At 44.3% G+C, this 12,738-nt stretch overlaps 1 protein-coding gene and 1 long non-coding RNA gene across 4 annotated transcripts in view; one reads left to right on the forward strand and one right to left on the reverse strand.

Annotated features, from left to right (window-relative positions):
* LOC120060916 (myc-associated zinc finger protein-like) overlaps positions 1–6,106 on the reverse strand; it is an 11,453-nt gene extending 5,347 nt beyond the window's left edge. The window contains exons 1-4 of one of the 3 annotated variants that reach the window (XM_039010348.1): positions 5,243–6,106; positions 1,495–1,645; positions 1,151–1,257; positions 314–555 (exon numbers count right to left, since the gene is read on the reverse strand). In XM_039010348.1, coding sequence (XP_038866276.1) covers positions 314–555; positions 1,151–1,257; positions 1,495–1,645; positions 5,243–5,275 — 533 coding nt within the window. In that variant the 5' untranslated portion in view covers positions 5,276–6,106. Of the gene's footprint in view, positions 1–313; positions 556–859; positions 1,258–1,494; positions 1,646–5,242 lie in introns of all 3 variants that reach the window. The other 2 variants (XM_039010346.1, XM_039010347.1) reach the window with 2 other exon arrangements.
* LOC120060917 lies at positions 5,059–12,233 on the forward strand. The gene is made up of 4 exons (XR_005478283.1): positions 5,059–6,930; positions 9,429–9,540; positions 10,679–10,797; positions 11,642–12,233. It is a non-coding gene; the product is annotated as an uncharacterized LOC120060917 (long non-coding RNA).
* The last annotated feature ends 505 nt before the right edge of the window (positions 12,234–12,738 follow it).

Consider the following 12,738-nt stretch of genomic DNA (forward strand, 5'->3'; position numbering starts at 1 on the left):
TAGATACAGCTAAATGCCACAAACCAATATGAATGAAAAAGATAAAAGATTTGTGGTGCTTAAATTTTCCATTCATTTTGGGTTGAGCCTTACAGCTGCATCTTCACAACTAAAGGCATGGGATGTGGACTCTTCTTGACTACTTATGAGGTCTAAAACATCTGACAAACTCTTTGGAGTGTATCACAGACACAAAGCGTAAGAAAGCGGCTTGAAATACAGAGAGAGGGAGATGCAATATATGAAAACATTTTCTGTTGCCTGCCCTAATGAACACAACCCTGCTCTCTGGCCTATAGCGTGCCATTCTCACCTGGAGAAAGCCTTGGCACAGTGGGGGCACACGTAGGGTTTCTCCACACCACCTTGGTGAGAGCGCACGTGGTGGCTCATGCGGTCCTTCCTCTTGAACCTCTGCTGGCAGATGGGGCAGGAGAAGGGTTTCTCATCCGAGTGGGAGAGACGGTGTCGGTTAAGGTGGTACACATCTCGGAAGGCCTTCCCGCACGTTTCACAAGCGTGATTCTTCCGCACAGGGTTTGGGTTCGATGGCCTCTGGGGGGGGGGGGGGGGGGGGTGAGGAGGAGAACAAACATAGTTTTTTTATGTATTGTCGGACATGACTATTACACATGCCTTGTTGATTATTTACATATCACATTGTCGATTCTCTGTGTCTTTCCGAACCACGCAGACACACATCATTTCTCTGGACCGTTTGCATAAAATGCTGAATTCCCTCTATTGAAAATAAGGCTTTTCCACAATCTCCATAAAGACCATGCAAGAGAAACCTAAAGTATAGTTTTCCTTTTCACGGACGACGACAACAACAACCTCCAGAAGCACCCTGACCCACCTGTACTGTCGCCCCCGCCCCCATGTCAACAGCTGCAGGAGGAGCATGGGGGTTAACGCTAGCCACTACGCTTGCCATGGCAACCTCTTCGCCATCCTGACTACCCACAGTTGGCTGCTGGGACGCCAGCAGTCTGGGAGGGGGGAGAGGGGGAGGAACGGAGAGGTGGAGCAGAGTGAGGGGGACCGTGTACCTCTCCGTCCTACCTCCCGACACCACCTGCGCTGGGCCGGCACCATTGCCACCCTCCTTTGCCCCCTCCTCCTGCTCCCCTGCTCGCTTCATGCGTACCCCGGTGTGGACCGACTGGTGCCGCCGCAGGTTGTAGTTGTTCTTGAACTGCTTGCTGCATATGGCACAGATGTGGGGCACACGGGCAGGCCGGGACACCGTCTTCACTGCAGGACGGAAGACGGGAAGAAGAGAGGGAATGAGAGAGGAAGACAGGGAGAGGAAATGCACATTAATAATAATATCCCTATCAATTCAAAATATAATAGTATGAAGACTAACACGTTATGCTTATAACAGGATAACAGACCACTTGTTTGACAATCTACATTACTTCCTTTTCAACTTAATTGCTGATAACGGCTGAAGAAGCAATGGTGTTTCACAACCCATGATTCTCTCACCAGGTAAGGGTTCTTCATTGAGGGCAGCAGTGTCCACCGTGGAAGGAGGATGGATTATGTGCTCTGTGGGAGGGGTCTGAGGAGAGGCCATATGGACTGGTAAGAGTTCGGATTGGAGGGCCCCCTCCACTTGGTTTTGGGTGGGAGTAGTCTGGAGAAATAAACACAGCCATCAGCAAAAAGTCACTGCATTGTCTAGGGCAGCTATTCCCAAACTGGGTACGTGCAATGCCGTCGGGGTACACCAAATAAAAATGTGATTCACATTTAAAAAAAGAAAAATAATTTTTAAATATAAATATATAAAAAATATATATATATATATTAAAAAAACATTCTTCACATTTTCAAAACATTTATATTTTCCAACGGGGCTATACATTTGGGTGAGGTTTTTTTCCTCGCCTGAGTAGCCTCGTTTCACTGCAAAAATACAATGAAACCATCTAGTGTTCAGCGAAACAACAACACAATGTCAAATACAGGTAGCCTAGTCAAATAATTAACATCCAATCACATTAACCGTTACTCTTGTGGGAATTCCACTAACGGTCAGTACGTAGCTGCTGCTCATTCCGTTTGCTCGAAAATTGATAAATGGTTAAAACAAGTAAGGCCATAGAAACACATACCAACTCTACTGGTAGTACTGCTACTACCAGCAGTACTACACCTGCACCTGTCGACAACACAAGTTGTTCTGCTTCCACGAGCACATCCAATGCTAGCATCAGTAATTCTACATTTGTTGTTAGCCCAACTAGCATGGACACTGACAGTTGTGAATCTGATGCAGCCGAAGAGCTCCTACCCCCTTACCCGGGAAAGCACCGAATAACAGACAGGGACGTTGGACCATCGAAGAGGCACAAATATGATGAGAACTACATTGATTGGGGTTCATTTATACTGGGAGTAGTACCTTTCCTCAGCCACAGTGTGTTATATGTGCAAAAGTACTATGTCACAACTCAAGGAAACCTTCACTCTTAAGCAGACATTTAGAAACAAAACAGACCAATATGAAAAATAAGCCACGGGAGTTTTTTGAGCGAGAATTAAGACAACTTTCGAGTAGTAAGACATGTATAAAAGCAACAGATACCATTAATAAGGAGCTAGAAGCATCTTATATGGTGAGCTACCAAGTGGCTAGGACAGGCAAGCCCCATACTATTGTGGAGGACTTAATTATTCCCGCTGCTGCGGATATGGCTGGGACAATGCTGGGGGAAAAGGCAAAAAAAACTATACAGACAATATCTCCATCAAACAACACTGTTTCACGATGCATCAGTGACATGGCAGATGTTTTGAAACAATTACTGCTTCATATACAAGCCAGTGAATTCTATGCGTTACAGCTGGATGAGTCAACAGACGTGGCGGGCCTGGCACAGCTCCTGGTATATATCCGTCACGTTTATGGGGGGTCAATTAAGGAAGACATTCTCTTCTGCAAACCACAGGAAACCAGAACAATATTTTTTAAGTACTGGACAGCTTTGTGACATCAAATGGACTTTGGTGGTCAAGATGTGTTGGTAACTGTACTGATGGCACAAAAGCCATGACAGGGAGACATAGTGGAGTGGTAACGTGCGTGCAAGCAGTTGCTCCTGACGCCACTTGGGTACACTGCAGCATCCACCAAGAGACTCTTGCTGCCAAAGGAATGCCTGACAGCTTGAAAGACGTTTTGGACACTACAGTGAAAATGGTTAACTTTGTTAAAGCAAAGTCCCTGAACTCTTGTGTATTTTCTGCACTATGCAATGATATGGGCATGTTACGCTTTTACAACATACAGAAGTGCGATGGTTATCAAGGGGCAAAGTATTGACACGTGTTTTTTTTTTATTGAGAGAAGAGCTTTGTTTTCTTCACTGACCATAATTTTCCCTTGTCTGACCGCTTGCATGATGACGAGTTCCTCACAAGACTGGTCTACCTGGGTGATGTTTTTCTCACCTGAATGATCTGAATCTAGGATTACAGGGACTCTCCGCAACTATATTCAATGTGCGGGACAAAATAGAGGCTATGATTAAGAATTTGGAGCTCTTCTCTGTCTGCACTAACAAGGTCAACACACAGGTCTTTCCATCATTGTAGGATTTTTTGTGTGCAAATGAACTCAAGCTTACGGACAATGTCATATGTGATATAGCGAAGAACCTGAGTGAGCTGGGTGCGCAATTACGCAGGTACTTTCCCGAAACAGATGGCACAAACAACTGGATTCGTTATCCCTTTCATTCATAAGTCTCCAGTCCACTTACTGATATCTGAACAAGAGAGCCTCATCGAAATTGCAACAAGCGGTTCTGTGAAAATTGAATTTAATCAGAAGCCAGTGCCAGATTTCTGGATTGGGCTGCGCTCAGAGTTTCTTACCTTGGCAAATCGCGCTGTTAAGACACTGACGCCCTTTCCAACCACAGACCTATGTGAGAGTGGATTCTCGGCCCTCACTAGCATGAAAACTAAATACAGGCACAGACTGTGTGTGGAAAATGATTTAAGACTGAGACTCTCTCCAATACAACCCAACATTGCAGAGTTATGTGCAACCTTTCAAGCACACCCTTCTCATTAACCTGTGGTGAGTTATTCACAATTTTCAAGGAACAAAAAGTTGTATATGTAAGATGGCTAAATAAAGAGAAAAATTATTGATTATTATAATATTATTATTTGTGCCCTGGTCCTATAAGACCTCTTTGTCACTTCCCACAAGCCGGGTTGTGAAAAAAACTCACACTAATTCTTATGTTTAATAAATGTATCGTATGTGTCATTCTTTTCCCAATGCAGTTAAGCCAAAACTACGCCCCATTATTTAGAGGGGCGTTCTACTACGCTCCCATTGGCTAGCTAACGTTGTCTCACTCACAGGCGTTCAGTGCAGAGACAGTGACCTTTCAAGGTAAGGATGGAAAGTGTAATTTAACAATTAGCTGCCTACCACAATGCAGCCCTATTATTATCATGTTTGGTAACATTTGCCCATGTATTTATTTTTAGTTTCAATGACTTGTAAAAATACCTCAGAACTCTGCTGAATTCCCTCAATTGAAGGTCAGCTAAGTTTACCTAGGCTACTTAACGTTACTAGGTTGGCATTTGAAGTTGTTATATTATCATTAGTAGTCTATTATCAGGTAAAAGCATATGCTTATTATTCATAATTTCTCAAATATTTTAGCTAATCATTCAGTCGAATTACGCTATGCTACAGCCATTGAATCTGTATTTGCGCGTTAAAGGACGTTAATGGATAGCTCTGTCCACATTATGTTATTATATTTTTCAATCTTGAAATACAAGGGCAAACGTTATTAATCAGTGACTGAAATTTCGCGCTAAGTGATATTCACTTCCGGACTTGGAGATCACTCAAAGCGTTGTAGAACGCCTCTCTGAATAACGGGGCGTGGTTTTGGCTTAACTGCGTTGGGAAAAGAAATACGTTTTCACACGTAGTGTGTGGCAGGCTTACAAGGAGTGCAAAAAACAACATTTGAGAGTGCGCTGACCCTGGTGCTAGAGGGGGTACACAGCTGGAGGTTGAATGTTTGAAGGGGTAACGGGACGATAAAAAGTTTGGGAACCACTGGTTTAGAGTAAATGCTACTTCGTTTACCTAAATGGCCAGGCCCCTGGGGCTGCAGACAAAAAAATTATTCAACAGCCATTCATCAGAAAAGCACACACACGACTAGAAAGAAGGTCAATTAAAAATTACCTGGAAGAGAAAATTGCTCCAAGCAGCATCCATTTTGCACCAAAGCGATGAAGAGTATAAAATCAGCTAAGTAATCCTGATGGCGATTCGACAGTAAACCGTTGGCATAATATTTAATCGCACTGTTAATGATTGTGGCGAGAAGATCTATGTTGACAGTATTCAAATGCAGGAAGAAAAGTATGCTATTGATCATCCGAAAGGGACATGCAACTATCAAAAATGTACTTTGTCAAAATATTTATCTAACAGGAGTATTCAAGCTATTCAAATTCACACAGGCGTTTCGACTAGGCTGACTGCCTGAGTAGAATTGCCAGCTCCAATAGTGGCCTATTTATCTTTCTTTGGTTTCTAACTGTAATTTTATCAAAGCATAAGGAACGCATATCTCTTGGCATTGATGACTTTGAAACCAAATATCTGTGCGCACAAAATCAATGTTATTTATATAGCCGTAGTCATATAGTAATAGCTCGATCTTAAAATTAAAAGTAATGCATTACGCACAATGACAACTACTATCAGTGTTACAATAAACGCATTTGAAAGAGTAGCAGTTCATTATTTTAATTTATGAATCTATTCTTCCGATTTCCCCCAACAGGCCAATCGCTTGTTTGTCGAAGCCTCGCTGTTGGATTCAAGCCCTGACCCTAGCTAAGAGCGATCGCGCCGGGACGCAGCCTATCGCTCCACCTCGGCTGTTCAATTGCGAGGATGTCATCTTTCTTTTTTTATTGCTCGCTCTCCCTCCTCCCTCCATGTATCTTTCTTCCTTTTCTTTTTAAATCCTCTTTCTTCTCCCCCTCCTCTCCTTTTCTTGCGCCGCTATGTCCCAGTTGCTCTTAAAGGGATATCATTTATATTCGTTGGGCGCCCTCTTTAATTTCCCTCTCCCTCATTGGAGCATATCCTTTCTGCCCCCTCCTACTCGGGTTTTCGGCCGACAGATATTGCACTACAGTATTTTTCAGACCATCATAAATAGATCTCGGCCGTTGCTAAAGAGAGAAATATTAATGGAGTCTTTTTGTAGGCCCTAACTCCGCCATGTTCGTTGGACAAAGCCTATGAGGAAAATGAATGGCGTATTTGTAGGGTTTTGGATAAACGCCGAAAATAAGGTCTGTGGGAAACACAGATATAGGATATCATAGTTGTTCTATTAGATCAACTTCATTAGCTAACGTCACTTTTAGTTCACGTTGGACGTTTTTTGGTAATAATAAAAACCACATACATCTCATAAAGTTAATGTAAACTGACTGCTATTATCTCATAGAACACAACATATAAGATCTCCTAAACCTGTGTTAAAGAAGCATTATGTCGAATTGTTGCATTATAATATATCTGCAGTATAGTAGAATGATAGTGTTTAACATACATATATATATATATATTGCTTCGGGCTCTTACAAAACACTCCATACAGAACCAATCAGTCGATATAATGTACAAGTATCATCAGAAATCACGCGATGTGAGTCACACAGTGGGGCGGTGCCTGTCCAAATCGTTGGTCAGAAGATTCAAATCAACGTTTTATGTCATAATTTCCGAGTAGGCAAACAGCGTCAACCACAACTGTTATTACACCCCGTTTACGTTGGTGGCGGTAATGACCATTTTTATTGTGCTGTAACTAAAACTAGAAGATCTGACGTCCTTTCCCTTCGCCAAAGGTACGTATTTGTGTTTTTTTTTTTACTGTGATTTACAAAACTAATGTAATGGATTTTAAAAAGTGCTTTTACCCCGTGATAGCCCGCTAATATGACCCATAGTAGGGAAGGACATTTCTTGAGAACAATTCGATCTGAATATATAAGTAGAGAAGAACATTTCTTTAGTACAATTCGATTAGAATATATAATCAATTTTAAAAAGATGTGCAATTTTGCATTAGCAGTCTTTTCAGCTTAAATTTCCGGGGAGCCGTGGCATGGTGTCATGACAGAAGTGAGGGAGAGGCGCGATCAATCGTTGATAAACAAACAACTTGACTCGTTTCGGCACGGCTGTGCTTTGCTGTGACTGAGTCAGAGATGTTAGGTCCCTCAGTCTGATTCAGTATCAGCAGGCCCAGGCTCTGGTGAGGAGAACTATCTGTCAGTCTGATTCAGTATAAACAGGCCCAGGCTCTGGTGAGGAGAACTATCCGTGAGTCTGATTCAGTATCAGCAGGCTCTGGTGAGGAGAACTATCCCTCAGTCTGATTCAGTATAAGCAGGCCCAGGCCCTGGTGAGGAGAACTATCCCTCAGTCTGATTCAGTATCAGCAGGCCCAGGCTCTGGTGAGGAGAACTATCCATCAGTCTGATTCAGTATACACAGGCCCAGGCCCTGGTGAGGAGAACTATCCCTCAGTCTGATTCAGTATCAGCAGGCCCAGGCTCTGGTGAGGAGAACTATCCCTCAGTCTGATTCAGTATCAGCAGGCCCAGGCCCTGGTGAGGAGAACTATCCCTCAGTCTGATTCAGTATAAGCAGGCCCAGGCCCTGGTGAGGAGAACTATCCCTCAGTCTGATTCAGTATCAGCAGGCTCTGGTGAGGAGAACTATCTGTCAGTCTGATTCAGTATCAGCAGGCCCAGACCCTGGTGAGGAGAACTGTCTGTGAGTCTGATTCAGTATCAGCAGGCCCAGGCCCTGGTGAGGAGAACTATCCCTCAGTCTGATTCAGTATAAGCAGGCCCTGGTGAGGAGAACTATCCCTCAGTCTGATTCAGTATAAACAGGCCCAGGCCCTGGTGAGGAGAACTATCCGTCAGTCTGATTCAGTATCAGCAGGCCCAGGCCCTGGTGAGGAGAACTATCCCTCAGTCTGATTCAGTATCAGCAGGCCCAGGCCCTGGTGAGGAGAACTATCCCTCAGTCTGATTCAGTATAAGCAGGCCCGGGCTCTGGTGAGGAGAACTATCCCTCAGTCTGATTCAGTATCAGCAGGCTCTGGTGAGGAGAACTATCTGTCAGTCTGATTCAGTATCAGCAGGCCCAGACCCTGGTGAGGAGAACTGTCTGTGAGTCTGATTCAGTATCAGCAGGCCCAGGCCCTGGTGAGGAGAACTATCCCTCAGTCTGATTCAGTATCAGCAGGCCCTGGTGAGGAGAACTATCCCTCAGTCTGATTCAGTATCAGCAGGCCCAGGCTCTGGTGAGGAGAACTATCTGTGAGTCTGATTCAGTATCAGAAGGCCCAGGCCTTGGTGAGGAGCACTATCTGTGAGTCTGATTCAGTATCAGCAGGCCCAGGCCCTGGTGAGGAGAACTATCCCTCAGTCTGATTCAGTATTAACAGGCCCAGGCCCTGGTGAGGAGAACTATCCCTCAGTCTGATTCAGTATCAGCAGGCCCTGGTGAGGAGAACTATCCCTCAGTCTGATTCAGTATCAGCAGGCCCTGGCTCTGGTGAGGAGAACTATCTGTGAGTCTGATTCAGTATCAGAAGGCCCAGGCCCTGGTGAGGAGCACTATCTGTGAGTCTGATTCAGTATCAGCAGGCCCTGGTTCTGGTGAGGAGAACTATCCGTCAGTCTGATTCAGTATTAACAGGCCCAGGCCCTGGTGAGGAGAACTATCCCTCAGTCTGATTCAGTATCAGCAGGCCCTGGTGAGGAGAACTATCCCTCAGTCTGATTCAGTATAAACAGGCCCAGGCTCTGGTGAGGAGAACTATCCCTCAGTCTGATTCAGTATAAACAGGCCCAGGCTCTGGTGAGGAGAACTATCCCTCAGTCTGATTCAGTATAAGCAGGCCCAGGCTCTGGTGAGGAGAACTATCCCTCAGTCTGATTCAGTATAAGCAGGCCCGGGCTCTGGTGAGGAGAATTATCCCTCAGTCTGATTCAGTATAAGCAGGCCCGGGCTCTGGTGAGGAGAACTATCCCTCAGTCTGATTCAGTATAAGCAGGCCCAGGCCCTGGTGAGGAGAACTATCTGTCAGTCTGATTCAGTATCAGCAGGCCCGGGCTCTGGTGAAGAGTACATACAGTTCATTTTCTATAAAAGTTACAGTTCTCTGCAGTGGTAAGGTAAATGTGACAAAATCTCTCGTGCCAAGCACAGAGTTGATTTAGAGTTTTCTAATAACTTGTGCAATATCCCCCTGATGGTGGAGTTTCAAATCTGCAGCTACTGTAGTCTGTTCTACAACAACTTTGTGTCTGCCTGTCTGTCTTAGTCAGGGCAGTTCATCCCATGTGTTCCTGTGGCCCTACGATGGGAGTGGAGGAGACAAGATGCCCATGACTGTCACAGCCAGTACAACTGTATTCTGACTGTTAACATTAGAGGTAGGACTTATATTACATTTGGAAACTAAGACATCTGCGTCCTTCACCATTTTGCAAAGTGTATCAGAGCATCAACTGTAGCAGCACCATGCTCAGAGACAGTTTCTCCCGCCAAGCCATAAGACTGTTGATGAAAACTAGTAGTTTTCTGTAGTTATCTACTTATTTCATTGTAGATGTATAACTGGAAATCAGTTAAGTATTGAGACGACCCATTGTTCAGGATTGTGTTGATATCATTTTGCAACAAAAGAAACGCTGATGTTACAGCACCGGCAATACAACTCTGTCGGCAGAAGGTCCTGAAGGAGGAAGCCGAGGCAAAGGAGGAGTTGGTGGTGCTAAACAGCATTCTAGGTTAGATTCCATGTGGTTTGCTCAAAACTTTTATTTATATTCAATGATCCTTTTCTGCAAATTCAATCAGATGAATTGGAAGCAGGGCTTCAGTAGCTGGAGGCTTTCTCCTTCAGAGCTCCTCTTTATGGAATGGTTTGCCGATGTGAAAGAATCTGACTCGGTCTCAACCTTCAAGTCTAGACTGAAGACCTCTCTCTTCTGTCAGTCCTATGATCGAGTGTAGTCTGGCCCGTGGGTGGGAAGGTGAACGGAAAGGTACTAGCCCCCACAACCCACCCCACCCATGAACCTCGACATCCTAAAACATGAAAGCCATCTGACCCTAGAGTGTTTTGCACCCTCTATAGCCATTGCGGTCTTTGCCTGACCCTGCCGGTCATCTACAGTATGAACGCTTGAGTGTGTTTTTGTGTGCCCTATGCTGTTCTGATTATCCATCTGTCTGACAAGCATGCACACCAAGAACTGCTTGTGTTGTGGTTCTGACTCAGCATTGCTTGCTCTTTGGTGTTTTCAGGCAGGGTATCTGTAACGCACCATGTGATGCTTTTTTACAATTGCTGATGTAAAAAGGGCTTTATAAAATACATTTGATTTGATGATGAAGTCCTTGCTGTCGTTTCACTGACAATTTGATATTTTAGTAAAATTCCTAACATTGTCCATAAGATATTTCTCTCTAACCTGTGAGCATTGCACATGTAGAACTCAGCACAACTGCCAGTGTGGTTTATTATGTTCTGCAATAGATTTAATTAAGCCCTTGATTATGTTGTAGGCAGCACCCAGTTGGACGTGGAAGTTTGGGACCCGTCAGATAAAGGAGACCCTCACGGACAAGAGGACGTTGTTCCTGACCTGGCAGGAGAGATGCGTGGAAACTCTGGCAGAACAAGAGTAAGTCGCGTAAGCAGTTGCTACATCTCTGACCTAAGGTTTTATCCCATCTCTAAACACCCCTTTCTGTCTGGCTTAGCCCTACCAGTCATGACTGCCAGGTTCTGTGTCCTAGTCTCACCATCTCTTGGATCTGCACAGCTACTTCCTGTTACTTTATACTCTTATCACCACCTCCTGCTTTCACCCTTTCCACGACATATCCCAGAAACATGAGTACCCCCCTGCTTTAATCTATTGAACATGATGTACCAACACTTCACACTGCATAATCCACTCTGCACTCCAAATGGATTTTGCCTTCCTAACTGGTTAGTTTTATGTTGAGATGCTTTCATACTGTTTATATTTTCACTGGTATATCTGTATAATATTTTCAAGGTCTGACATGATGTCCCCGGCAATCACAGATGAAAGGAACGCTCAGTTGACTATTCGGCTTGAGAAGTCAACTGCTTTTTTAGGATGTTGTCTTCATATTTGTCCCACTGTATTGGGGCTAGTCGATATAGGTTCTAAACCTTTTAACATAAATGTTCACGTTTCAGCCTGGAGAAAAGGTTGAAGGCCATGGAGAAGAGAAGCTGGTCTCTTCAACACTGTGCAGCAATTTTGGAAAGCCTGCAGACTAAGAAAACTCACTGTCTGCTGGCTACAATCCATAGGCTCGTCCTGTAGCGCTCTTTCTATTGTGGCCAGGTACTGCAGCCAATTCAGTGTTGTTGAACACTGCATCAAACCCTGGCATATCACTGCTGTTGTTATCTACGTCTCATTCACCCAGGTGTTTTGAACTATATGAAAGATTTCAAACTTCAAGATTTTCATTACCATTTCTAAAAAGAGTTTTTCAGATGGACAAACCATTGCTGTGCGGCTCTCCAGAAGAATCGAGCGGACATCGGAGAGAATTAAACGGCAGACAATGGGAGGAACTGGAGTACGTGGCTGTTCTCCTGCAAGATCATCCAGTCTGGTCCCAGGTGTCCAACAGCTTGGGGGACAGTCTGCTCCGGGCAAAGCAGCGTGCAGTGATGCTGCATAACATGTGCCTTAGGAGAGGCACACAATACAGGCAGACCTACACAATGGACTTTTTGTATTGCCAGCAAGAGCTGGGGCTTTTTAAAGATGCAGAACATATCAAATGCAGAACATGGTAAAGCTCTAGCAAGCATTTTCAAGGTTGGCTGTTGATGGCTTAGTCAGCACAGATGTAAAAGAGGACAGTGGATCGGAGGACAGTGATTCAGAGGATGAAAGTGGTTGAGGAATGAATGTCTATGCGTGAGTTTTATAGGGCAAACTATACACTGAGTATTTCTCACATTAGGAACACACTTCCTAATATTGAGTTGCACCCCCCCCCCAGCCCCCCTTTTCCCCTCAGAACAGCCTCAAATCGTCGGGTAATGGACCTGTACCCCCGCACATTGACTCGGTACCGGTACCCCCTGTATATAGCCTTGTTATCGTTATTTAATTGTTACTTTTTTTAAACTTTATTTAGTAAATTTTCTTAACTCTATTTTCTTAACTGCATTGTTGTATAAGGGCTTGTAAGTAAGTATTTCATGGGCAAGTTTACACCTGTTGTATTCGGTGCATGTGACAAATACAATTTGATTTGACTACAATGTGTCGAAGCGTTCCACAGGGATGCTGGCCCATGTTGACTCCAATGCTTCCAACAGTTGAGTGAAGTTGTCTGGATGTCCTTTGGGTGGTGGACCATTCTTGACACACATGTGAAACTGTTGAGTGTGAAAAACCCAGCAGCGTTGCAGTTCTTGACACAACGGTGCGCCTGGCACCTACTACCATACGCCGTTCAAAGTAATTTAAATCATTTGTCTTGCCCATTCACCCTTCTGAAGGGCACACAATCCATGTCTCAATTGTCTCGATGCTTAAAAATGATTATTTAACCTGTCTCCTCCC

Source organism: Salvelinus namaycush, chromosome 16 (assembly GCF_016432855.1).
Source record: "Salvelinus namaycush isolate Seneca chromosome 16, SaNama_1.0, whole genome shotgun sequence".
In the NCBI taxonomy this organism is placed as follows: domain Eukaryota; kingdom Metazoa; phylum Chordata; class Actinopteri; order Salmoniformes; family Salmonidae; genus Salvelinus; species Salvelinus namaycush.